This window comes from Camelus ferus, chromosome 31, assembly GCF_009834535.1.
Source record: "Camelus ferus isolate YT-003-E chromosome 31, BCGSAC_Cfer_1.0, whole genome shotgun sequence".
NCBI lineage: Eukaryota > Metazoa > Chordata > Mammalia > Artiodactyla > Camelidae > Camelus > Camelus ferus.
In genome coordinates this window covers 7,845,743-7,873,380 of record NC_045726.1, presented here as the reverse complement: position 1 = coordinate 7,873,380, position 27,638 = coordinate 7,845,743, and the positions used below count along the sequence as shown (strand labels likewise).

The window sequence follows — 27,638 nt, the reverse complement described above, 5'->3', positions numbered from 1 at the left end:
ATTATTCTGACCTCAGCAGAAGAGGAGGGGGACTTGGGCAGGGGAGGGACCACGGACCTTTAGTGGTGGCCAAAAAGCTGGAGAGGGCGTACAGAAGGGAAGGGAAGACCTTCATGAAAGGGAGAAAGCTAACTACTGAGAATGGGACTGAGGACCAAATGAATTATGAGATGAATATTAATGAATGTCAATCGCCATCTTTGAAACAGAAATAGATTTCATTTGTAGAGAAATAGTAGCAGTTTATAAAAGATGAAGGCTGCCTTCCTCCCACTTTATACCTGGAGTGTGGAATGGGTTTGGAGGGAGGGTGGTAACACAAAGAAAGAGAAACAAAATCCCACCAAAGACTTAGGGAACCTTCCAAAGATCTTGTACTGAGATTTTTTTAATTTAATGTAACACATTTGGTCAACAGAAGATAAAAGTAGCATTGAGCTAAAAACCAGTTTCATTGATTCTAATTAGCAAATAAACATTGAGCAATTAAAAAATATTGTAGTCTGAGTACAGTAAGGGATATAGACTTAAAATACCACTCCTATCCTCTCTCTCTAAGCTCTGCACTTCTTTTTTTTTAACTTTGCGGTCAGCGGTTGGTTGGTTGGTTGTTTGATTGGTTGGTGGTAAAGAAATACGGATAGAATTTTGGTAGAACAGGAGAATTTGAGTTTTTGTAGACCCGGAGGCAGTTTCCCTCTGCCCTTCCCCATTTACAAGGGGAGCAGGGCCCAGTCAGTCACCACGTTTCTCTTCATGGCACATTTGCCACCCCCCTGCCCTGTGCAGCATGGTGGTAGGTAATGTCTTGAAGAATGATCTCACAGGAGCATGTGCTAGACATCTCTGCTGACCAAGCTCTCCACAGCCAAAATCCTCAGCAGACAACTGCACTTGTCTCTGAGGGGAACAAACCCAAAGCCATGGGCAGACCACATGTATCCTTGACAAGGCCAGGAGGCATCCCAAAGCAAGCGTATGAGAAGTGAGGACAACCAGTGCTGAGAAGGGTGCCTAATTCCAAAGCCTTCTCCTGACTAAAAAGTGCTTTATTTCCTACTAGCTAGCAGTTCCTAGGTCTGTGGGCCAGTACATACTGGCTGGTTTTCTCATCATGTTTAATGTTCCCCAAAATGTCTCATCAGGGTGGAATTGTCTTCAACACACATATCCTCAGTGCTGAACCTTTATTAATTTAAAAATAATGTCCATGTGTAATCAAAATAGAATTAGAGAGGTCGAACAATCCTTCCCTTGGCCCTGCTACAAACTAATTAACCAGTCACTTGATCAATCACCTCGTCTGTAAATTGGGGACAAGGAATAACGTTTATCAGAGTGCTTTCACATACATATCATATTTGATACTCACATTTGATTGCTCTCTGGGGCAGTCAGTGTGGATATTATTAGAGTATTTATGCCCGTTTTATAGATGAGGAAACTGAGACTTGGAGATGTTGCACTGCCAAAGGTCAAGCCACTAATAAGTAACAGAATAAAACTCAAAATGCCTCCTCTAACTAGTAAGCACTGTCTCCGCCACCCTCCAGGAACACGCCAAGGATTCCTGAGATGGTCTATACGAACTGATTTGTAATTGCTCTAATAGGTTTTATCAGGATCCCTTAATTTACTCATCTGAAAATCTTGAGATCAAGGAATGACAGAGCTGCAAGGCTCTTAAAGCTGATCTAAGCCCCCTCAACCTTTCATTTTGCAGGTGAGGCCCAGGGAGGTTAAGTGATTTGCCAAAGGTCACCCCACGAGTTAGTGGGAAATGACCAGTGTCATTTTAAAAAATTAGTTAAAACAATTGCCTACCAAGCCCATTTTTATGGCTTATTTTAAGCAGGTTAATAAGTATACCAGGCGCAGCTTTAAACCCAACTGAGTAATGCTGACACCAGTTTATAGATTCGACAGATAAGTAGCAATAAGGAATTATTCATCTCTCATTTATCATCCAGCCTCTTCAAGGTGCACGTTATAAAGTGAAGCAAATAGCAGTTTAAGAGCCCCCACACATGTGAGATCAAAACAGTGAAAATAAAGTGGTTTACAGAGCCATACACTTATAAGGTGGCTGGGCCCCCAGGTCTCCTGATATGTGAAAAAAAGAAAGAAAGATGTGCATTTCACAAATAGTCACTTTCCTTATGCAGAACGCCATATTTGGCCTCCAGATTTATTCCACCATGAATTCATTCTTTTGAGTGTGTATTGAGCACCTACTGTGTGCAGGGCACTGTGGGTGATTTGGAGAATGGTTAAGTACTCTTCCAGCCAGCAAGGACTCTTGAAGCTTAATGAAGTGACAAAATCAAGCAAGGGTGCGCACGCGCGCGCACACACACACACACACACACACTTGAACCTCGCAGAGTTAGTGTAAAGGGAGTGTGTGCGTGGGAACAGAGTTGAAGGCGGCTGCCTGCCTGCGCGGGCAGCCACAGCAAGGAGCTCACTGAGGAGGCGGCCTGGCCTCATTCTTGTCCCCAACATGTCTTTATCATGAAAACGAGGCTGGGAAACATCACAGGCAGGGGAGAAAAAGAGACAATACATTGACGGCTCCAATTAAGAGCCAAATCCAAAAATCTCATTTCCTGCATTTCACTACATGTTGAATACAAACAAACTGGTGGAAGGACGGGAGGGGGACTGACAGGGTGAGGGCAGCAGTTAGGATACTTGTAACAGGCGCTGAAAATGACTAACATCAACGGTTGATTGACTTTTTGGGAAGTGAGCTCTAATGAATTCTCATGTGTTATTCAGAAGGGCTGGTTTATTTTATTATTATTGCTTTTAAAAAATCAACCCCTGTTTTCCCAATGGTGAACCCGAGGCCCAAAGTTCAATGTCAATAACAGGGCAGTCACAAATTCATAGTGACATCAGCTCTCAGCTGCTGGGACAAAAGACTCTGTGAGGCTCCCCTAGGAACCCAACGTTCATAAAGTTGAAGCATTTTCCAAGATATTTATTCAAAAGCCTTTACTTTGAGATGGGGAAAACCAAAGCTTGGAGAGTCCAAGTGACAAAGAGTGGCCTTTAAGTTTATATGAAATTATAAGTGAATGTGTGTTCTACGAATAATTACATTGGACACGGGGCATCAACGTGGACACAGGATCACCCCGGGAAACAATGAGGGTCAGTACAAGGCCCAAGCCCAGAACCCTGTCCATCAGCCCTCTCCTCCCCCTACACAACTGTGCCGCCATATTTTCTTTATTTTGAAGCCTGGAATATTTATAAGTCCACAGGGGAGCTGAAAGGTATTGTCTAGAAGTGTATTATGTACCTTGTGTACCGAGGGCCCCTTTTGGCTTGGTTTATCCCCTACCTAGGAGGGACATAGAATGCTTATAGTTTTGAATGTCTATGACTCTTCCAGACCCTGGACCACAGCCTCCAGCCCCCCACCTACCCCCATCAGGGCTGAGTCAGGTCGCTGCAAAGGGCGAGGGCAGCAGCGCAGACCAGGTTCCCTGGCTCCCCCAGCGCTCAGTGTGCCTTATCGCTAATCCTCTCGCCCTGGCGATTGCAGAGGGGTGAGGAAAGCTTGGCCTTGGGATTCAGATTTATAGAGGGGAGATAGCAGTTGCTACAGCAGCATATTGAATCTGAAGAACAAGGTATGGCCAGGTCTTCAGGCACCTACTCCTGGGCCTGCCATTAGATAGCTGTGTGGCTCTGGTTAAGTCTGCAGCCCATGCTGGGTCCACGTTGTCTCATCTACTAAATAAGTGGATTTGGACCAGAATCCCCAAGGCCCCTTGCAACTCCAGCTCTCCATATCAGCCCCAGTGTTAGAGAGAGGACAAAGGTACCTGGGGCCACGGTCATCCCCCCAGTAGGGGGACTAGGGCTAAGGTGCTGGTGAGGCGTCACATGGCGTCTTTGGCACGTCTGTGTTTGCACAGTGGAAGGGACCACGGCACATGTGTTTCGGCCGCATCCCTGATACTACATCTTCAGTCGTAAAGGACAGACTGAAACTGTGCAAGGACAAGCTGAAAACTCCACTTTTCTGAATTCAACTCAACTAACTTTTTTAAACATCGACTACATGTTAGAAACTACAGAAAATGTAAACCTATCAAACAAGATTTCTGCCCTTAAGAAGACTGAGACCTACTACAGAGCCCGGGGAACTATATTCATTTTCTTGTAATAACGTATAATGGGAAAGAATCTGAAAATATATGTATGTATGTGAGTTTGTATATGCACAACTGAATCTCTTTGCTGTACACCTGAAACTAACATTGTAGATCAACTACATTTCAATTTAAAAGAACTAAAAACAGAAAGACTGAAATTTGGGAGAGAGGGCTATGTAGACAGGCAGAAAGGCGGAGAGATTAAAGTGAAATACAATGTATTAAAGCCTGTGGAAAAGATGGGGGACAGGAATTGATTCTGGGAGTTAAAGTTTAAAATTTTTTTAATTAAAGCAGAATATATAAGAAAAAAAAGCCCTTGGCTTTTTGCTTTTATATCTGTCATGGTAACAATGCTTTGCTCATAGTGGCAGTATTTGGGTTCTAGAATCAAACGCCTTACCTCTAAATCTTGGCTCTGCCACCTATTAAGCAGTGCAAGTCACTTAATAGCTCTGTGCCTCAGTTGCTTAGTCTGTGAAATGGGGGGCTAGAGTGATTGTGTAGATAAATGAGATAATCCATGCAACGTACTTGGCTCTGTGTCTGGCCATAGAGTTAGAGTGAATGCCCAGGGGCAGCTGTTACTGAATAAACGTTTGCCTATGAACTGAATGAAGTGAAGTTTTATCTGCAATCCGAGCGTTTTATCATATACAAGCAGAAGGGCCTCAAGTTTTGGGTTCTTCACTGAACACACTCATCATCTGTGGCTAAGACTGAGTTCAGATGTAGGCATCTGATACTCCCACCCTGCCACTGTGCTGGACCAGCAATGAGCCCCTTGTTATAGGACCTTCTGAGGCACAAAATGGCATGGTTTGGTTATACCCATTTGGGGAGCTTTAAAGTCACAAAACATTGGTGTAGGAAAGTGTCCAGTCTCTTCCTCTTACAGACAGGAAACTGAAGCGCAGAGAAGTTAAGGAATTTGCCTGTGGTGATGCCACTCACCGGGTGGCAGAGTCAGGACTAGAATTCAAGACTCTTGACTCCCAGATCAGTGAGCTTCCAACACGACCCCTGCTCCCTAGATCCCGATCCTGGGCCTGAGCTGCCTTCCACAGTGAGTCTCTTGGGCCACACCTACCTGGGACCCCTCCCTCCACTCACTGGACTGTGCCCCAGAGAAAAGATTACCTGTTTTCCAGTTCTTAGGTCACATCTAAGGGCTAGTTCTTGACTCCAAGTGGGGGGAAAAAAGAAAAGGAAAAATCTGGGCCCTTTAGCACTCCGTGTTGTCTCCAGAGCCGACTCCTCTCTCACTAACCGAAAGTGCTTTGCAGGTCTTATATTCGTGATCCTCATATGAGTGTCACCAACACAGAAGCTGGCCCTGGGGGCTTTCCCTAGAAAGGCAGAGGAGCTAAGGCAAGTTGCCCTGGCTCTATCTGGCGCTCACATAGCATGGGGCAGCCTCTCTGCTGTTCTGAAAGGGCGATGGGAAGAAAGACGAGGCAAAACCAAGATGGAGGAGGGTGGAATTGGGAGAAAGCAGGGAGGCTGAGCATGAGCTAAGTTGGATCACATTTTTTCAAGCAGAGCAAGTCATGTGCTTTCACTATTGTAGAAGCGCAATTGGAACATTAGGAATACACAAAAATGGGGGGTGGGGTGGGGAGGGCACTTCACTCTGAAACTTTACCAACTTTACATGTAGGTGCATGTAACCTGTCTGCTTTTCTATCACTATATAAAAATTCGAATGAACTCAAACGTAATGTTCAGCGGCGCCCCGGTTTTGCGTGAGTGATGCCGGTGGAACGGATGCCCATGCAACTGACGACTCCCCTTCTCGACTGGGTTGCATTAGGTGCCCCGGGCGGCGGCAGCCCAGTCCCGCCTCGCAGGGCGCGGCCCCTCGGCTCGGGAAGGCGCTCCTCTCCCGGGCGCGCGGCAGGAGGGCGGCCGCCCCGGCCTCGGACGCCGGCACAGACTGTGGCCGCCGGGTAAGAGCGGAGGTCCGGGCCCGGGCCGAGCGGGCGCGGGGGCTCCGCAGGGGAGCCGCCGGCGCCAGGACCAGGCTGCTGCCCGGAGGGAAGCGGCGCGGGCGAGCGGGGACGGGAAGCCGGGCGGCCAGGGGAGGAAGCGGGGCCGCGCACCGGGCGCCAGGCCGGGAGGCGCTTCCGCGCCCGCGGCCCCCTCCGCGGGCCCGGGCCAGGGAGCGCCGGGGCTGGGGGCGGGGGCGGCCGGCCGGGGGCTGACCCCGAGCGCCGCCGAGTCTGCGCCCGCCCGCCGCCCCGCGCTCGCCGCCCGCCGCCTCGGGTGACGCGGCGGCCGTCGGCGCGCACCTCATCAATAAGGCCTGACAGGCCGCCGGCTCCGCGGCCATCCATCACCCGCCCGCGCGGCCGGAGGCGCGGGGCACCCCGCGCGGGGGGCGGGCGCGGGCCCGGGAGCCGGCGGGCCTCGAGAGAGCCGGACCCTGTGGTCACGGGGAGCCGGGGTGACTGCACCTAAGCCCCAAAACAGACCCGCCCGTCTCAGGGGCAGCGTTTTCTATCGATCAACAAATATTTGACTTTATTCCACCTCTTAATCCCAGTGTCTTGTAAGGATGTGTTCATTTGCTTTTAAAGAGCTGTAAGGGAGCTCAGACATGATCGAGCACAACCCCCACATTTCACGGATAAGGAAACTGAGACAGAGTCGGGGCTGGGCCTGCCTGAGGTCACACATCCAGGTGGCGAGGGTAATCGAGAGTCCGCGTCTCCTGACTCCTGATTCCGAGCTCCTGCGCCGGCCACGCTGGCATCCTGCAGGACGCCTGACTCATATGCGTGTTTGGCATCAAATATGTGAAATGGACCTGCATGTTGTGGGCCCTCGGGGTCCGCACAATTCCTGCCCCTAAGTCAGGTCGCCGCCTCGGTGTGCGCGCGCGGGCGCCCGAGCGCGCGTGCTCAGGTCCCGAAAGAGAACAGTAAATGAGGCGAAAGTATGGGGGGGGGCACCTACATATACAAATAATACAGTTCCTTGAAGAATTCATTTACTTCCTCTTGCCACCTACTCCCCCGCCCAAGAAGTTAATATGGTTTTTCTTCTAACTTATTGGTTCCAGCACTTTCTCTCTGTTGCCTGTTTACAGGACTCTTTTCCTCGTTGGTTTGAACCAGTTTGGAAGTAGGGACTTGTGTTCATCCTTAGATCTCCAAAATTTGCGTGGTGTTTAGCACATAGTAAGCTTTCAATAAATGTTTGCTATATGAATTACAATACTTGTAAGGGAATTTAAATTATTCAGGTTCAGAGGACATTGCGGCTGCAAGGACTCTCAGATCCTGGTGTCCACTCTCATTTCATCAGAGAGAGCCGGATCCTTGATTTACCCCAGGCCTCCCAGGGGGTAAGGTCAGACCCCTCCTGGCCTCCCGGGTGCCCTCCTTTTCCCCCTAGAAGGATGCCTGCCACAAACTCCCAGTTGTGGATTCCTGCATACTTTTTACTTCTTTCCTTTCCTTCCCACCTTTTGGTTCTTCCCCTACTTAATTAGCAAGCTCTCCAAGGATGAGGAGGAGAGTAACAGGGAAATCAATTGATGAAGCCAATCTGTTTGCTTTATTTCTAACAGGAAACAGTATTTTGTAGGGTTTTGTTCTGGGTTTTTTTTTTTGTTGTTGTTGTTGTTGTTGATGGTGGTGTCTTGTGATTGTTGGTAATGTTGGTTTTTAAATTCAAGTGAACAGGATGAGATAAAAGCCAATGACCAATGAGTGTCTGTTAACCTTAACATTCGTTTTCCCTCCATTACCACAGTGCTGTGACGGGAGTTAGAAACAATATTATCCACAACTCTTGGAAAGGGTAGAAATGAACACACACACCCCACTTTTATTGCATAGAAAAGATAGCAGAGCCATCCTATGGCCCAGGTCGTCAGTGGCTTTGGGCTCCCTTGTGATGTCCATTAGACTGAGACTTCTGTAAACACAGGTACAAAGTGTGGTTTTATCTGGCACAAGACACACTTTTTCCGGGTTACCATCCACCCATCCATGTGCACATCATGAACTGTGACTGAGTGTAATGAAAATCGATGTAAGAATCAGAGTTAAAACAAGTTGTCCTGAAGAACTGTTGTGAAGGTTGAATGCAGTCATGTACAGGAAAGGCCATGTTTTACTAAATGGGCCAAGGGAAATGCAGTTCTACTCTCAGGGGCAAACTCATTCCTTCAAGGCCAGGGCCTGGCTTACTATTGCCTCATGGGACTAGCGGGAATAAACCCAGTCTCTCCCAACTGACTAGGTTCTGGCCAGCTGGCCACTCTGCATTCCCTGCCAGCGGGTTGCCTTGGGGAGCAGCAGTGTGATTGAAAATGACTTAGCAATTTCTGAGCTTCTGCCACCTGGTTCTAGGATTCTCAGGATGAGAGAAGAGTCACCCTTCTGGCGTGTCACCCTCCCTGCAATAGGGAGGGCCAACCTTGGGTGCTGGATCCTTTTAAAAGAGATGTAAGGCTTTCTTTTGTATGTAAATTACATTTCTGAAGTATTTTAGGTGGGAGTGGAACATGTGCCCGGGATGTGAAATCTCACTAAAGACTGAGGAATGGGTGTGTGTGTGGAGAGAGGCAGAGAGAAAGAGAATAGGGGTTGAAGAATCTTTTCCTGCCCTAGCAATCTGTCTTATCACCGCACTTTTTAAAAAGTCTGATTTATGGAGGTGGAATTTACATACAGTAAATTCACCCTTTTTGTGTACAGTTCTGTGAGTTTTGACAAACACACAAATGGTGTAACCACCACCATAATCAAGATACAGAATAGTTCCAGCACTCTCCCAGATTCCCTCCATCCCCTTTGTAGTCACCTCTCCCCTAAACCCCTGTCCCTGGCAACCTCTGTTTTCTCTCCCTCTGGTTTTGTGAAAACGTCATATAAATTTGTTCCTTTAGTCTTTTGAGTCCGGCCTCTTTCATGCGGCCCTAGGGCACGTGAGATCCATTCTTGGTGTTGGGTGTCTTTGTAGTTTATTCTTTTTTGTTCCTGAGTAGTAGTCCTGTGTCTGCATGTCCCTCCATCTATTTCCCAGTCAAGGATCATTTGTGTGGCTTCCGGTTTGGGTCAATTATGAATAAAACTGTAAGTTTTGAAGATACCAGCAATGCTCTTTCATAGGTTAAAACATAACTTACACTTAGTTTTTCTTATCCTGAGGCAAAGCACAATTCATCTGCTGAAGCAAACATGTTCAGAGTTTGGAGAGAGGATGTCACAGTCCCTGAAAAACATAGGGTGTGGAGGAGTGGGGTGGGGGAGAAGGAAGAGAGGGGGAGAGAGAATGAGAATTCTTGGCTTTTGAAGTGGAATAGAGACAAACTTCTTACACAGTGATTGGGAAATTGATCACTCTGGACTGATAAATCTGCGTCTCATTCTCTCTGCTCTGAGCTCTCCACCCAGTCCCTACCCCAACCCCAGGCAGGGTGTCGGCTATGGGAACTGGCCTCTCCAGAGACCTCCTGGGGTGGAGGGTGCAAGGATTCTTCCCCTGGCAGGGGAAAGGTCGCCATCCCTGTGAGAGGTGGTGTGAGATGCGGGGGGGGGGGGACGGGGGACAGGGCGGGCGCAGTTTGCAGAAGCTCCTGGATTAGCTCTGCTCCCCAGTCAGTGAAACCCGCCAGCCCTTCCCTGACTAGGTGTTCTCTTTCCCTCAGACCCTTCAATTCTTGGTTTTGCTCCCTTTAGTTCCTCACCCTTTGGCAATTTGCTGTCAATTAGCACCTCTGCTGAAGAGGGCCTGGGGCTGTGGAAGAAGCAGACTTTAAAGGCAGAGCATCCTCGTCTTTCAATCAAGCTCGCTGATCCAGAATGTAGGGAGACGTTGAAAGTAGCCCAGAGAAATGGCACGCCAGGGATCTGCCAGTCCTTCTGCACTCAGGTCAAAATGCAGTAGCTATCCTTTTGAGAGAAATAGGTAGGTGCAGCTCTTGGAAGCATCATGCCTTCCATTTTCTCCTTCTGATGTCTCAAGAAACCAGTAATTTCCAAATAATGAATAAATGCTTCCAAGCCCAGGGGTGTGAGAGAGAGACTAGCCCACTCTTTTTGGGCACCTGCTGCCCCTGAGGGGTGGTGGCCTGTTGGCAACATGACTGTCGGTTACAGGGAATCCCAGGCCTGTGCCAAGGGGGTTCCAGCCACCAGCCCCCCATCAGCCCCCCAGCTCACCGCCGTTCCCGCAGCCAGGCTTTGGGCGCTGCTCAGGGCGGCGGCGCTGCTTGCGGTGGGTGGCGGGGCGGGGGTGGCGGCGGATGATGCTGTTTTAGCACTTGGGCTTCGCGCTTCCTTGACACTTTCCTGTCTCTCGCTCGCCGCGCCAGGTCGCGGCGCCTGCCTGGGCGTCTTCTCCAACTCCGGGTCACCGCGGGCCCAGTGGCCAGGGGAAGGGTGCCGGGGCCGCCCGTGCGGAAACCGTCCTAGGCTGGCGCTGGGAACACCGCGTCTCCGGTGACCCCGCAAGTCCCCGAGATGCGCGTCGGGGTCTTGGACTGGCAGCGCTCCAGCCGCTGGTGTCCCCGTCACCACAGCTGCCCTCCCGGGCGACTCGGGAGGGTCCTCGCTCTGTCTGGTCCCCCTCCTCCATTCGGCGGCCTTTTCCTTCCCAGCTCTCTGCTAGCTTACCCTCTCCCGGGGGGGGGGGGGTGTGTCTCCATCTCTATTACTATCACCTGGTCTCTTGACTCCTATCTCGTCCTCTTTCTATGGGTCTGTGTTTCCCTCTCCTGTCGTCCGTTTGCTCTCTTTTCTCTGGTCTCTGTTCTCTCTGTCCTTTCTCTGCTCCTGTTTTACCCATGACACTGTACACCATCTAACACTCTGCAGTTAACTTATTCTCCATCTTCCTCTTTTAGAATGTTCTAAGGTCTCTGAAACAGATTTTTTTTTCTATTTTGTTCTATGCTGAATCCCAGTTCCTGGCACCGAGTAGGTGCTCAATAAAAAATGGACTGAATGCGTGAACACGTTAATTAATTAATGAACGAATCCCATCCCTCCGGGTTCTCAGGCCAGTCTTTTCTTTGTCCTTTCTGTCTGCCTTCCTGTCTCTCCCCTCTTCCTCTCCTTTCTCTTGCTTCTGTGTCTCTCTATCTATCCTTCCCTCATTTTTCTCTTGATCCTGGCATTTGACAAGATCTATCTTTAAAAAATGTACGGGCCTGCGCCCTCGGCAGGGAGTCAGTACCCCGGGTATCTTTGTCCATTCTTTGTCCCAGGAAGCCCGGCAGCCTCCCTTACCAACCGCTGCAGCTTCAGCGCCCAGCCAGTTTCCCTAGCTGAACTCCACTTCCAAAATCCTGACTGTGACCCCTGGAAACACCTTCTTCCTGCAGACCCCAGAGTCCAGGGACTCCACGGTCTCCTTAGAGGCAGCCTAGATTTGGGCAGGAGATTTGTAGGCGGCCAGGCAGGTAAATGCTCCCCAGCGACCCGGACTGGGCCTCTCTCCAAGTCTAGCATGGACTTCTGCATCCTACTTTGAGAAATGATGGTGACTCTGGGCACCTACTGTGTGCCAGGGGACACATTCTCCTTTGAGGAGAGCGTTGTATTCTCCATCTCCCAGCAGCCCTAAGAGATGCTATTAACAATTACTTTTGTAATTGTAATCATTCAGCAAGTACTGGGCATCTACTATGTGCCAGCCCAGGCAGCTGTCCTCAAAGAGCTTACCTTCTGGGGTGTGTGTGGGTGGGGGAGAGGAAAGGGGAACTACAGATAAACTAATTTATAAGTCTGGAGAACATAAGACCCAGGAATTAAGCAAATTCACATTTTATGTATTCCAAGAATATTTATCATGCTGTTGCTCTGTACTGGACCACACCAGTGATGCAGCTTCAAAATTCCCTGACAGAGGAGGAAGGAAGGAGGACCCACAAGTGGAAAAAAGTGGGGCCTATATCATCAAGGGAGATCCCGGAGGCGGCAGCTTCGGTCCTGAAGAGTAGGGCCCCTCCAGACAGCCCAAAGATGCTACAGGGCCAGAGATGGTCTCTGTGCAGCCTGGACAGTGGGTGCCAGAAGCTCCCGCCTGCTGAGGTCCTCAGATGAGGAGGAGGAGAGGAGGCCAGGCTGGGGGGCGGGGGGGCAGGAAGAGGGGCGCACGCGAGGGCGTCAGCCTGGCCGCAGCGCTCCGGGTGCTTCGCTCCCCGCGACCCGCTGGCGGCAGTGCCCGGACTCCCGGGCGCCGGGACCGGCTTTCAGTTCTGGCCTCCGCTGCCCCGGGACCTGAGGAGCGCCCTCCCCATTCAAAAAGCTTCTGGCGTTCTTCCCGAACTTAATGAAAACGTGGAGAGTCCTTTTCGGTTTTCTTTCCCTTCCCACAGGCTCTTAGATTATGCGACACGAACTATTTTATTTTTAATTGATTTTAATTTTTAAATGTCAGACGTACTCATTAAAAGAAATTTAGAAATACTCGAAAAGCAAAACAAGGGTTTTAAAAAGCGTACCATTATAGAAACTCGATAATAAATAGAATGATAAGAGGACTAAGACTCAAATCTAGTTTTGAGACTTATCACAGAACGCACGGGCTTTGCCACCTCTGACAAGTGTCTTAACCTCTCTGGGTCTCCTAGCTCCAGTTTGTATGAGGATGGGAACCCCTTCTCTCCCTCCCTCTACCGCAGCAATGTTGTTTCCGAGAGAAAAAGGGAATTTGAAAGTGTTCTGTAATCTGGAAATGACTATAAAATAGAGTGTGTGCCAAAAACCGGTCCTCAGGGCCGGAAGCACCAGGAAGCGTTTGTGGTCTGTGAGAGAGATCATGGCTGTGCTTTGCAACACCGAGTAGTATTTTTACAAGCAATCCAGAATTGAAAAGGATAGCTGCCTGCTCGCCTCACTGCGGGCCGGGCCAGAGGCTGATAGTCGTTTCCTGGGGTGCAGAGCTCGGTTCCCGGGCGAACAGGGCGGGGGTCTCTATACTCCTCCTCCCCCACCAAAGAATTCCCGGTGCCAAGGCACGGGGCTCACGGAGGGAAGGAAGTTTTCAGAGCAGCACAGCTTAATTCTTTCTCCATTTTTCCGTCGGCGGGGACCCGCGCTGAGGGTTGTGCAGGGCTCAGTGCGGGCCCCGCGAGCGGAGACCGAGTGTGGCCGAGAGAGGAGGAATCGCATTGGCGGCGCCAGGCCCGGCGGGGGAATTGAGGGCCGTGTGGGGACAGAAGCCGGCAAACGTTCCGCGCGGGTCCCTTTGTCTGTCCCGGAGCCCTTGTGCACAGAGCCGCCGAGAAGCACCTACATCTCGGAGGAATTCGCTACACAGGGCGAGGGGTGACTTCCCTACTCCCCTCCCTAATTCTAACTGCAGGTTTTTTGTTCCCGATGATGGTAAGACCTTGGGGGCCTGGCGTCCTTTCAGGCGTCGCTGGTGTTCTGGGCCCGCGGCCGGCAAGGCTGATTTCCGCAGAATGCCCAGCGGCTGCACCAGCCAGAATGGACAATGTGGCACCTTTGCTGCGCTCCGGGTCCCGCCAGGAAATACAAGGAACCCCGCACGGGGAGACCCTCGCTGGTGTCACTGTGAATTCCATCTTCCACTGTTTATTAACTTCTTTTTTCCCCAGAAACTAGAGTTCAGATTCCTCTGTACACCATGTTCTGCCTACAAATGCGTCTCTTACTGAAGGAGGGACATACTCAAGTCCCAGAGGCTTTAATGGAGCAAGGAAAGGCAACTCATCTTTGTGTTCTGGAGAGTTTTTTTTTTAAAGCTTATAGTACATCTTAATAATTCTTATTTGTCTTGACTCATTAGATCCAGGCCCTTAGCAAAAAGAGGACAAAGACTCACAGTATTAAATTTTCCTTGTAGATTATGGGAAAGAAAAGCGGAAAAATGTGAATGGGGTTGGGCCACATCTCAGGCCAGCCCAGAGACATCTCCTTAAAAATAGCCAGCATCCGAACCTCAAAGCACCCCCCACCCCTTCCCAGCTGCCTCCTGAGCGAGGGAGAAGCCTGGGAATTTAGCGGCAGCCGATAAACCTCCTCCAGCCGGCGGGCCAGCGAGGCCTTGAAATGCTCTCTGCTCCTGGCAACGGCGGCGGCGGCGGGGCCGCCACGGCGGCTCCCGCCTCGCCCAAGGGAGGGAGGGGGCGAGGAAAAACGAAACACCCTAAAAGAGCAGGCTGCTCACCAACTACCCTCTGGACCGTCCTTGAGCTGAGCCCTTTGGGGAGAAAGTTGGGGCGCTGGCCCACAGGGGGAAAAAACACACGGGAAACAAGACACAAAGTTCTCGGTTCTAAGCGCCTTCCCAGAAGCAACGAATCTGTCACGGGCTCCCAGGCTTCAGCCCACCAGGAGACGTGAGTGGGGTAAATGAGCTCTGTCACAAGCCTGGGCAGGAGCCGCCCCCCAGCAAATCCGGGGTTCCTCGCCAGCCAGCGCTTAGAAAAATCAGGCCCTTCCATCGGGGGTCTCACAACAGTCACATAGACTAGGACCCCCACCATTGTACAGAGGAGGAAACTGAAGTCTGAGGGTAGGAGGTGAAGACTGGGGGTAGGAGGTGCGGGGAGTAGGGCGAAGCTCGCCCCTTGTCACTTGGCTAATGCGACCCTCAATACTCGCGCTGCGGCCAACCAGGCACTACCGAGGTAGCTAGCGTGGGAGCGGCCTGTGTCCTTGGCTTTGGTGAGGACGCTCAGATGGCCTCTCCCTTCCCCCATGCTAAGCCCCAAGGCCCGGTGCCCAGGTTCAGCACTTTTTGCCCTCTGGAGGTCGAGCGTGGGAGGCAGCTCTGAGATGTGGGGCATCGCTGTAGCCATAAATTCCCAGGGAGAAGAGAGATGGCTGGGCAGCTTCCAGCTCCTCCAAGCTCTGCCTTTCAAGCCTTCAGAAAGCCCTCGTAGGCCCCTGAGCAGACCTTTGGCTTCCTGGCTCTGTCTCGTTCGCCCCAAAGCGAATGAGGACCGGTTTCAAACAGCGCAGGGGTCCCGTTCCCTTCTCGGCTGCATCTGAAAGTGCACCGATCAGAGTGTCCCAACGAAACCGCCTTTCCCCGGGACCAGCCTCCGGGATTCTCAGGACCTCGTCCCTCTTGAGCTCCCAGGGCTAGGATCTGCAGCGCCAAATTCTGCAGAGTTGGGAGAAGTTGGAGAAGGGACCCCAAGCATTCCGCCCTCAGCTTCTGGGGCGCGAAGGGGCCCAGGCGGGCAGCGGCCTGGGGAGCGCGGTCCGCGCGTCCAGCCCGCGCGCAGCCCTTCCGCCGCTCTGCCAGGCACCTCAGTTTTCTCTCCTCGGCTTGGGCCCATCTGGACCTCCGCACCTTTAGCTCAGGGAAGAGAATTCCCCGCGCAGCCGCGCTCAGTCCTTCCTCCGGGATTTTCCTGAGAATCCCCACGAATTGGCCACGATCCCTTTGGGGGTTTCCTTCCAATCAGCCCCGCGTCCTAGCCTCGTCCTCAGCGCCCGGATTGCCCTCGCGCAGGCCGGGAATCCACGACCGGTTACCGACTGCGGAAGCGGGTGTCGCCCCTACACTTACTTCGGAGGCGCACAGGTTTCTTGCAGGGTGGTATCCCGGCCCCCTCCCGACCCCTCCAATCTGCTGTGAGAAGCCTGGGCTAGGGAGAGAAACACTGCCTGGGGCGGGGGCGGAGGGGGGGGTTGGGGGGAACTGAACCGAAAGCTTGAGAGCCACCGGCCGGCTGTTATCTGGAGCTGAAGGCTGCGGTAATCGATGGGTTATTTTTACGCGGTAATAGGGCCCTGTGATTGCTCTATTAACCTTTAGACCTGTCTGAGGGACTCTCCGACTCGCAGCCCCGCTGCGCTGGGGCCTCTAGGCACTGACGCCAACTCCAAACTCAGACCTGCCACCCTCCCCGCCGTCGCTCTAGGGAGGGGGGCTTGAGGCCACTGGAGGAGCCTTCTGGGCCGAGAAGCCCCGCTGGGCTGCCGAGCTCCCTACGCCCTCGCCAAGTCCCTTGGATTGGTGCGGCGGCGCCAAAGGCTGCAGAGAAAACGTAAAGATCTGAAGGGAGGAGGCCGCAGGACCTGGGAAGCTTCGCCATGGAAGGGGGCACATTATACATGAATATATAAAACTGTGCGCAGGAGCCGGCGCCTTGCGGACTCCCTGGGCTGCTGCGAAGGTGAAAGGGAGGTTTCGGTCTCTGAGCTCTGACTGGGGGGACAAATCCCAAATTTGGCGTCTCTTCCCAGAGTCCGGGGCTAGGAGGATCCCCACTACCCACTACTCACTGTCACCCGGAGGCCTGCAGCCAGCCGGGCACCCCTGGTGACTCACTGCTCCACTCCGGATCCGGGGTCGCGCCCAAGAGGTCACCTTCCCCTCTATCAGCCCCGCCCCTCGCCCACTGCGTCCTGGGCCGCGGAAGGTACCGACCACCAGGAGGCGGGAGGGGGAGGGAGGAGGTGGAAAAGAAAGGAGGAGGCGGGAGAGAGAGGATTCATTAATAAAGTTGCCCCTGGGCAAACCGCAAACCGAATTGATCTCGGTGGGTGAAGCCCCGCGCCCCAGCGGTAGCACTGTGGCCTGTTCCGAGGAGATCCCTGCGCCTGGACTTTGCCTGCTAGGGGAGTTTTTTGAAGAGCCCCGCAGCCCGGCGCCCGGCGGAGGTGCAGCGGCTGCGGCGCGCCCCCGCCCCCTACCCTTGCACGTGACTCCCTCCGGCCAGTCAGCGCCCGCGAGCTGGAGCTCAGGGGCCAGGGGATCCGCGCGGTGAGCTGGGGGACTCCGAGGCGGCCGGCCGGGAGGCTGCGAGAGGCGCCTCCGCCGCCGAAGCTCCCGCCGCGCCGGGGAAACGCGCGCCGGCCTCCAGGAAGCTCTAGCCCCGGCAGGTATGGCGTTTTTCATCCCTCTCCTTTCTCCTTCCCACTAGCAGCAGAGCCCTGATCTCCTCTGGGCTTGTTTGCCCAGGAGTAGAGAGGTAACTAGCGGGTGGAAAAGAGACATTGGTCACTCCCCCCTCCCTAACCTTGGCCATTGCCTGTTCTACTTTGGCTGAGCAGCTTCTTTAAAGCAAAGGAAGATTTGGGGAGCGGGGAAGCGAAGAGAGATATTAGAAGTGCTTCTGGATTCTTTTTGTGTGAATTTGAACGTTTCTGATTGCTGCCCTCGCGTGCAGATTCCCCAGCCCTTGTTTGCACCTAACAGGCCAGGGCCTGGGTGATGATGATGGCCGTGAGTAGTCACCCTGATCAACTGACCCGAGACAGGCCGCGCGGCGGCTCGAACACGCAGGGACTCAGAAGGAGGAGTGTCGCCCGTGGGCCACAGAGTGGCGGCAGGAGGCGGCGCAACTGGGCCTTGGGCCCGGGGAGGCGCTCCGAAGTCGGAAATGTCTGCTGAGCGCCTGCACTTTTTATATCTTTCTGGCCGGCTTTCCAGTCTTCCCCTCACTAAGCTAGCGACCCCAGCCACCCACCCTGCTTTGGGTGAAATTAACTGAGTGCAGGAACCCGGTGGAGAGCAGCGTGGTCCCTCCGCTGGCCACGGGGAGCTACCCCGGTACACTAAATATGTCGCTTGGCTTTGGGCTGGAAGGTGACCCAGGGGAGAGGAGGATGTCCAGGCGGTGAACTGCCACCAGGTTGAGAGAATGAGGGGCCTAGAGATTGGGGGGAAGGGGGTGTGAGGGACCCAGGGCCGGTGGGAGCCCGAGCCGGCGCTGCCGGTAAGGTTGGGGAAGCGCCTCGGGGAAGTGTTTCCTGTGTTTCTCAGAAAAGGAACTGCAGGCAAGAGCAGGTTCCAGGCTTTTAAAGAGCGAAAGGTTGCATTGGGGTGACGGGGTGATGCAGACACACACACTTCTGAATCTCCACGTCCCCGGAAGCAGCCAGCTTCATTATTGCTGGCTAGTGTGCGCATTCGTGGGTGACAGTTTTCTATGCAGCAGGCCGAGGGCGAAGGCGCCAGCTGAGCCGAAAGAGCAGGAATGACCTGTAAATGGACGGGAACTTCAGGGCGTGCTTTCTCAGAAATAGTTCAGAAAAGGGCTAAGTCAGGAGGGAAGAAAGCATGACGGCTAGCCTGTGAATTTGGGGTGAACTGGTGTGAGTGAACTGGTGTGAGTGATAAGGAAGGGAGGGAAGACTGGGGCACAAGCCTGAGTCCCATAGAGAGGCCAGACCTCTTCCGTCGTTCTCAGGAGCTCGCTCTGCTCCCTCTGAGGTGATCTGCTTGGAGGCTTAATTACAGAAACAAGTGAGAGTCCTTTAAAGGGAGTAGTTAATTTTGCATCTTAACAGAAAGGTATAGAGTGGTATTTTCTCCACCTCCTATTGTTCAGTAATCCAATTCCGAGGTAATGTAACAGTCATTTTAAAAGGCAGAGGCTGTAATAGAGACAAATGTTAAATTTATGGCATTTTTAGCATTTACATTTTTAAAGCTTGTTAAGTTAGCATCTGTAAGTGTATTGGAAGTTGAATTACAGAATTATAAATCTTCCTTTCCTGCAGTTATGTGAGAAAAGAAACTTACAATATTTGTTTTAGCACTGCAGGAGTATACCAGAAAATACAATGAAATAGGTCAATTATTTGATTTTAAAATTAAATACTGAATGTTTTATTAAGGTAAACCTGTGTATTTGTTTATTGAACCCCAGAGATTCCTATAGGTATTAATATTTTGTCTTCATTCTCAAAGGGTAAAGTTGGTGATCTCGGGTCAAATATTTTTTATATCTACCCTCTAATCAGACTTACTATTGGAAGGAAATGTTTACCAAACCAATACTTTATTGTGTAGTTTTGAAAATAAGTAATAAGCCATTTAAAAGTTAACATATGACTATATAATATAGTGCTATTAATTCATTATTATTAGTGATGTTGCAAAAATGGTGAAAAGCATGATATAGTGTGTATTAGAGATTCCATTTCCAGAATTTTTTACATGAATGAAGATGACCATTTATTAGAGTACATAATACATCTGAAATGCTTTCTTATGATACCTTAGAAATATGTAATAACAATAATAGCCAACAATTATGTAGAATTTTCTTGTGCCTCTTATAAAAGTTTTGTAAGACCCTGTTGTAAGTGCTTTACAGGTATCAATTTATTATCCTGACAATGATCCTACAAGATAAGTTACCTTTAATATTTGAATTTTTATAAATGAGGAAAGTGAGGCCCAGAGAGGGTTAAGTAATGTGTCTAAAGTCATTCATTCAGTAAGTGGCAGAGCCTGAATTTAGTACATAGTTCAGTTAATAGCTCTGTAATTCTACTATTAATCAAAAAGAAACCACTGTTAAGAGCAGCTGCTTTTTCTTAAGGAGAAAAGTGGGCATGGACTGGACAGACTTAAACCCCTGCAGCCCTACAGATCCTGTCTCCCACTCCCTTTAATTGTACTTCGATCTTAGAGGAGTTTCAAAACTTTCCAATGCTTCAGTTCCCTCTTTTGTAAAGTGAAGAGAGACACTTTTACTTAGTGGAGGTGTGAAGAAAATTACCTGGAACAGAGAGCAGGTATTCTGTTCTTCAGGACATGGAGCTCTTAGTTTTATCAGAGAAATTGCCTGGTGAAATCAAAACACGGGATACAAGGATATAATCAAGTCCTACAAACTGTTCTTCCCCCTAGCAGTGTCATTGGTGTTCTGATTCCATCCAAGGGTGGACTGGTGACTCCGTATGAAAAATCATTAAACGAATTGGAATGGTCCAGTGAGTCCTGTAGTTCTGTAAAGTGACTTCGTACATTCCTCTGACGTTTCTCATCTTAATATCCAATCTGCAAACTTGCCAAAATAAAACTATTTGCAAGAAATGTATATCTTGTCTGATTTGATGTCCACACAGTCTAGCGTATGGGTAAGAGCTTCCACAAACCTTTTCACTGAGATTTAGCAGACACTGTGCTCATTTATAAATATTTAGACTCTGCCAATAGTTTTAAAAAATTGCAAACAAAAATCTCTTAGTTTGCTGGTTTTTTTTTTATAAAGTTTGTCTTTGTTTTCCATGGGCAATCTAAAGTTTTTTCATGGCTAAGATGAGTTGGAAATAGGTGGGGGAACAGAGAAGATGAGGGTGAGATTTCTTGGGTCCTAGGCACTGCAAGGAAACCCGAAACGCTTGGATTTTTAAAACATTGTGACAAGAATATTCTAGAAGTACGGTAAAATTGAAGTCCTTACTGACAAGCAACACCAAAAAAATTGACCAAGATCACAACCAGTAATTAATTACATGTCCAGTAACCGGGAAGCCCCACTCCTCAAAGGCTCTCCTCCTCGAGGCTTCCCTCGGGCAGCCAGACCCCACGGCCTCTGCAGAGCAGCTTCCCGTGGAACCGCGTGGCCTCCGTGGGCCCCAAGAGTAGCGATTTTGTTTGCAGGGCGGGACAAGCAACCAAGCTATGGGAAAGTGGGCTCTGAAAACTCCTTATGAACTTTTCCCCCTCTTTGTCGTTCCCCCTTTAGGACCTACCGCGGCTGCATCACGGAGGAAGGAGCCAGCCCGGCCCTCGGCCTTGGAGTCAGCCTGCCGCGCCCTGCGCCCCAGGCCGAGGTGTCCTGAAGACACGGAGCCCCAGGCCCCGGCCCAGGCGCGCCCCCTCGTCTTCGGGACCGTCAGGCCCTGCAGTGGATTTGGCCCCTCCTCCACCACCTCTGGGAACAACCACAAATTCTATTTGGGATTTTCCTGAGTAAACCAGAGCAGAGCCTAGAGTCTTTTGCTCAGTGCTGGATTTAATCAGTGTATGTTTTTGAAGGATTTGGCTTTTTTTTAACCTTTGACTTTTGATCTTCGTTTTTTGTGACAGCCCCTCACTCTACATTATCGGTATTTTCATTTTTGTATTGTTGTTACTGCCTCTCCCCGCATTGCTTCTTGGCCCGAGGACTCGGAAGCTGCGAGCGCGCGGGGCGATGTACCAGAGCCTGGCCATGGCCGCCAACCACGGCCCCCCTCCCGGGCCCTACGAGGCGGGCGGCCCGGGCGCCTTCATGCACGGCGCAGGCGCCGCGTCCTCGCCGGTCTACGTGCCCACGCCGCGCGTGCCGTCCTCAGTGCTCGGCCTGTCCTACCTCCAGGGCGGAGGCGGGGGCGCCGCGTCCGGAGCCGCCTCGGGCGGCACGGCGGGTGCGGCGCCGTCGGCCGCGGGGCCCGGGACCCAGCAGGGCAGCCCCGGCTGGAGCCAGGCGGGAGCCGAGGGAGCCGCCTACACCCCGCCGCCCGTGTCGCCGCGCTTCTCCTTCCCGGGCACCACCGGGTCCCTGGCCGCCGCCGCCGCGGCCGCCGCCGCCCGGGAAGCCGCGGCCTACAGCAGTAGCGGCGGGGCGGCGGGCGCGGGCCTGGCAGGCCGCGAGCAGTATGGGCGAGCCGGCTTCGCGGGGTCCTACTCCAGCCCCTACCCCGCCTACATGGCCGACGTGGGCGCGTCCTGGGCTGCGGCCGCCGCCGCCTCCGCCGGGCCCCTTCGACAGCCCGGTCCTGCACAGCCTGCCCGGCCGGGCCAACCCTGCCGCCCGACACCCCAACCTCGGTGAGTGCTGAGCGCGAGTCCCGGGGCGGGGCGGGGTCGGAACGGAGGCTGTCCTGAGCCCCGTTGGGACGTTTAATTTCTCACAAGTATGCGGGGGCGGGGTGGGGGCGGGAGGGGGACGGAGGGGGTGTGTGAGTTTCCAAGGAAAGCAAACTAGAAGACAGAACCTGGAGGCCGGGGTGATGGTGGCGATAAAGTTCACAGCTCCAAGGAGCCCAGATTCTGTTACATCGGGGCGAACCTGCCCTCTAGATCCTTTTATGAAAGAGAGAGATGACGGCGGCGTGGCGGGGTCTGAGTGAGCCGCCGTGCGCCCGGGCAGCGCCCAGCTGCAGGGGACCGCGGAGGCCGGCGGCGCCCCGGGAGCTGGGACCACTGGGCTCCTGCTGCCGCTTCCTCCAGGCCCTCGCTCAGAGTCCTCCGCAGGGAACTGATTACATGACTTAGGCCCAAGGTCTTCTGGGCCATTTGGCCGCCAGGTTGGAGGATCCCTCGGGGTGGCAGAAGATTTTCCTGTGGGAGATTTCACATCGGGAACAAACGAGGAACCCCAGCTAATGGAGATGAGTTGAACTGGGGCCGGCACCAGGCGGGTGCCTCAGGGCCAGGGCATGTTGTGACCTCGTGCTGAATTGGCGGGCAGGGCCGCGTTGGTATGGCCCCCCTGGCGGGTGTCCGAGACTACTCGAAGCCCAGAGGTGCTTCTTTATAATGCTCTACTGAAATCGAGACTTTGCTGCAGGTCCATGTGTCGAGCCCCCCTCTCTTCCCGAGGGCTAGGGTTAGAAATAACAATCGTAATGGGCACAATTGTGTATCTCCTTTGAATGCCAGACCCGAGATGCTGGGCAAGGCAAGCGTGTGCCCCTTCCTCGATTTACGCATGAACCAAATGAAGTCCGAGGAAGGGCTTCTGAGCCTCGTGCTGAGAGAGAAAGGGAAGTGGCAGCACTAGTTCAAAATGCAAACGACCTCTGGTCCTGTGGAATTTCAGGAAGGGACGGGATCGGGTTTGGACGGAGACTGCTCTTGTGGGGGAGGGGAAGCCCAGACTGGAGAAACAAAGTTAACATTTATTGACTACCTACTAAGTGCTAAATCCTTTCGCATTTGTTCTCACTTTGAAGAGTAAAGCCTGTGCCTGCCAGGTTTCCATTCTTGGGCTGACTCTGAGAATGGTCAGGGCTTTGAAGAGCTTTTAAATTATCCCCTGACCCTGGGTGGCCAGGGAAGGTCCCCAGGGGTGTCCAGCCAAATACACATCTCAGGTAAACTGATTAACCGTGGATGTGGCGCCGGGGCTGGGGCTGGGGCTAGGGCTCCCAGTTTCCCCCTCCCCATCACGGGGGAGCCAGACGGCACCCACAGGGGAGGAGGGGCCCCGACTCCGGAGCCCCTCGCGAGGACCTGGGAGAGATAGCGCAGGCAGCATCTCCATACAATGGCAGCTGGAGGTGGGCGTGTTGGGGGTGGGGCGCTCCGGCCCCGCATTCTTCGAACTCTCCTGAATTTCTGTTTTAACAGAAGGAGGAATGGTCCATATACTTCCATTTCTTTTAACTTGGAGATGGGGTGGGGAAGTTGCTTCCTAACCCATTTAATCCTGGGCTGAGAATTTGGTGTTTGGTTAGGGAAAAAAGAGAAGTTCAGAATCCAAAGATGGGGGATACTTTGTGGTCACCAGAGTTGCAGCCGCAACAATGTAAAAAGAAAGATACTGTGTGAGGAGTCCACACAGTATTTAAATTCTCAAATGTAACCCATACCAGGAAGGAGGGTGTTTCCCACATGCCAGTGTCAACAAATGGCAAGTGTGGTCTGTCTTCCTGGTGCTCTGTGCTCTGTCCCACTCGAGCAGGAAGTCCCACCTGAAGACAACCCTTGGCTCCAGCCGAACAGTTGGATTTTCTCTTCTGTATACAGCCAGGTGTTTTAAATGGTCCAGTTATGAAAGTTATTCCATGTGACCTATGTAAGGGGACAGGAGGCAGGTGGAATTTGTTGGCGTTCGCACTTCCAGCACGTTCTGCAGGTGTCACTTACATAAAGGCAAGTTGAGAGCTGTGCATATAAGCATGCTTTTTATATATTGCTCCTGTCACATGGACACTCCTGTGAATGCCTGGTAGCTTCCTGGAGGACCATCGCAGCCACATTCACTGATGCTGAGTGATAGAAGGATGCTGATAAGTGATGACTGATTCCATGATATTTACTGAGAGCTTGCTGTGTGGAGTTGCCACCCGGCCCTACAACGGCAGTACAATGTGGGGGTGTGACGTGGGCAAACCTAGATTCAATTCCAGGTGCCCTTGCGATCTTGGGCAAGTTACTTATCTTTTTCAGTCTCCTCTCTTTCTATAAAATGGGACTGTCATAACTGCCTTTTGTGCCTTAAATTAGAAACATGAAGTAATATTTGTCAAGTACTTGGCTCTGGCACCTTGTAAGTGATGGTATCTTATTAAGGAGTCACCATGCAGAGTGACCAATTTTTCTGATTTTCTCAAGACTGAGGAGCTTTTTAGGATTTGAGGGTTTTAGGGCTAAACCTAGGACAGTCCCCCACAAACGGGGATGGTGGGGCACCCTGAACAGACACAAAGATGTGTCCATGAGCCCGCAGTGTGCTGCAGCGATGGTCTGAGAGCACCCAGAGGTGGTGTTTCCTCCCCTTGGCAGGAATCTGGAGGTCGTTGCCTCAGTGGTGCCTCTGCATTTATTTGATCTTGAAGGGTGAGTAGAAGTTTGCCAGGAAAAGTACCTGCAATTTGAAAAAAAAAGGAAAAGAAAACTTGTGCCTTCATTTACTGTCTGGTCCCGTGAAATAATACAACACAGCATGGCTTTTGTCTAAATAATGTATTTGTCACCACAGGTAAAACAACACAGACTAACTCACCCTGAACTTAGAAACTGTTTTTAGCTTTAATGACGAGAAATAAGAACACCTTTATTTTTCTATGAAGTATTCACTGTTGGTATTAATAATACTTAACATCTTGTCAGAGTTCTTTTGTTGGTTATTGAAATAAGGCAAAAATCAAAGTAATAAAAGTGAGCAGGGGTGTCTGTCAAGCTCTGCACTTAGGTTGGGAGGAATTGCTCTGCTTTGAGTGCAATGTATATAAACTTCAATTCATTCCAAGTTCAATATGAGCCCTGAAACAACGTTGAATTTGCTAATTGGGCCTCACTAATGGAATTTTGTGACCTTACTGGGGCAGGTACAGAATCTCACTCACTTAAGTGCCTGGCACACACTGGGCACTTAGCAAATATTTTAGCAGAGATCCAGGAGGGTGTTACCGCAGTCCTCTGCCCGCCTGGGTGGGACACACACCACGGTTGCTCAAGAGGTCGACTGGAGGACCTCAGGGGAGGGTGAGCCAGGTGGGAGAGGATTCTGGAAACCTTGGGAAACCCACTGGAACAGTTTCGGTTGGAGAAGCCGCAGGGTGGGTGAGAGATGGGTACAGTTAGCTAAAGGCAAAAGTCTATGGCCCTTTTGTGTTGCTCCAGGTGAGCAGAGGCTGGATTTGAGAAGAGCCCTTTCTCACATGGGGTGGTCGTTGTTGAAATGGAATACGGGGTCTGGCTTGTCTCACTAAGCCCCTGGGCACTGAGAGCACCTCCGGAGATGCCAGTGGAGCGGGGCAGGGGATTCTTGCATTTCAAGGATGAGGGTCCCATTGCTTCCTGTGCACGTGAGACAGCCGTGGCAGGTTAACACAGCTGTTTCCTGCTAAGGAACCCAGTCACGGGTGTTACATAGCCATATGGGTTTGTCAGAGCTCGTGGAAATGTACTATTAAAATGGGAGTATTTCATTGTGTGTACATTACACCACAATAAAGTGGATTTTTGTACCAATTAATGCTTGCAAATACTTAAGGCTGAAAAGGAAACTCGAAATTATATGTGACTGTGCCTTAAATAGCATCATGGTGGATGTTATTGGAAAAGCTATGAAAATACATTTTATTTTGGAATAACAATTCTTTTGTATAGTAAAGCCAGCAATTATATTTTCAAAGGATCTCAAAAATTTTGAATCATTTTAAATATTGATTAAAAAAATAATGACACAATGAAATGTATGTATAGCACTCTCAGGGTTGACCAGATGTTTTCTTTGAAAGCTTTGCCTCATTCACGATGTTCTAAGACTTTGTTTATGGTGCAGGTCGGTGGAAAACTCTGAAGTGTTTTCTGGATCTTTAGGGGACTGCTTATCAATTAAGCTGGTTGCTTTCAGAGCCAGTTCATTTCTGTAGGGAACCTTGTGAGATCAACTCTTAAGTAGCTTGTTTGGCTAGAGAATGATTCGTCCGTCTTTGAGAAAACCAACTTGTTTAACTTTCCGGTTACCACCCTGAGCAAGTCAGTTGGATTTGGGGCTGGTCTGTGGTGCTAAGTTGAGAACCAATTAAATGGGGAAGGTGTGTGGGGGTAGCCAGGGGTGTGTCACTGCTTCTAGTGAGATCTGTCACCTGCCCAGTTGTGTCCCATCGAAAGGTCAAGCCACATTTGCAAGGAACTTTCTAAGCACTCAGGTGGAGTGATGCGCAGGAGACAGTTTTAGATAACACTTTCTTCGGTATCCCTCCCTATTTTTTTTTTTTTTTTTTACTTAAATGAGCTAAGAAAACAAACATACTCTGAGGTGTGGGGAAAAGGAAGTCTGATACCTGTGGGTGGGAGTGTAAATTGGCACAACTTTTGTGGAGAGCCCTTTGTGATATCTGGCAAATTACACAGGAGATACCCTTGACCCAGAAATTCAACTTCTAGGAATTTATTCTACAAATATACTGGCACGTATTAGTTGCAGCACTGTTTGTAACTGAAAATAATTATTCCAACAAAAATTAGAAATAATCTAAATGTGCATTATTAAGGGACTGCTTGTATACTTGTGGTGCATACAAACAACAGGACATCATGTGGGCATGAAATATTAGGAAATTTCTTATGTAATAGGATGGAATCCTCTCTGAGACATTTATAACTGCAGGATGTGTGTGTATAGCATGATAATTGTGTTTAAAAAAAGAGAAGATGATGTGCATTTGAAAATACTTAATTTCTCTCTGGAAATATTAGCAAGAACTTTTTAACATTGATTGCCCATTGGAAATAACTGGAGAGGTGAGGGATAAAGGACTTTTTACCATGTATGCCTTGGAATTTTTTGAATTTTTAACCATCTTAACCATTTTTCATAGTCCTTCCCATGCTTCCTCATTAATCCATTAAATGACAAGAAAACACATTTAAAATACTGGAAGGTTAAAGTTAAGATTTACTTTGTTTTATTTTTTTAACCATCTTAACCGTTTTTAAGTGTCCAGTTCAGCAACGTTAAGTATATTCACAGTGTTGGAAAACAGATTTTCGGAACGTTTTTGTCTTGTAAAACTGGACCTCTACACCTATCAAACAACAACTCCTGATTTCACCCTCCGCCCAGCCCTGGGTAACCACTGTTCTCTGTGAGTCTGACGACTCACATATAAGCTCATGTAAGTGGCAATCATACAGTGTTCATCTTTCTGTGACTGGCTGGTTTCACTTAGCATCGTGTCCTCGGGGTTCATCCATGTGGTAGCCTATGATCTGATTTCCTTCCTGTTTTAAATGCTGAATAATATTCCGTTGTATGTGTGTTCTGCATTTTGTTTATTCATCCATCATGGACATTTGAGTTGTTTCCACCTGTTGACTTGTGAATAAGGCTGCTGTGGACATGGGTATGCAAATGGAATCTTTTGAATTTTGAACCATGTGAATATATTACCAATTTAAAAATACTACACCAATTAAATATTTAAAGAGACATAACTATTCATGAATTAATTTCCTGAAAGTCTCCCTCCTATTTAAAAAAAAAAAAGTTTCTATATTTAGAGTTTATGGATGCACAGGAAAGGTAATTTAAAACATGAATTGTTGTTTATTGAATTTGGCTTT

The 27,638-nt window shown here is 50.5% G+C and overlaps 1 protein-coding gene across 1 annotated transcript in view; it reads left to right on the top strand.

The window, feature by feature from the left end:
- GATA4 (GATA binding protein 4) overlaps nt 1-27,638 on the top strand; it is a 73,179-nt gene that overhangs the window by 8,231 nt on the left and 37,310 nt on the right. Inside the window, 2 exon segments of the mRNA XM_032470769.1 lie at nt 20,599-21,591; nt 21,593-21,665. Coding sequence (XP_032326660.1) covers nt 21,049-21,591; nt 21,593-21,665 — 616 coding nt within the window. The 5' untranslated portion in view covers nt 20,599-21,048.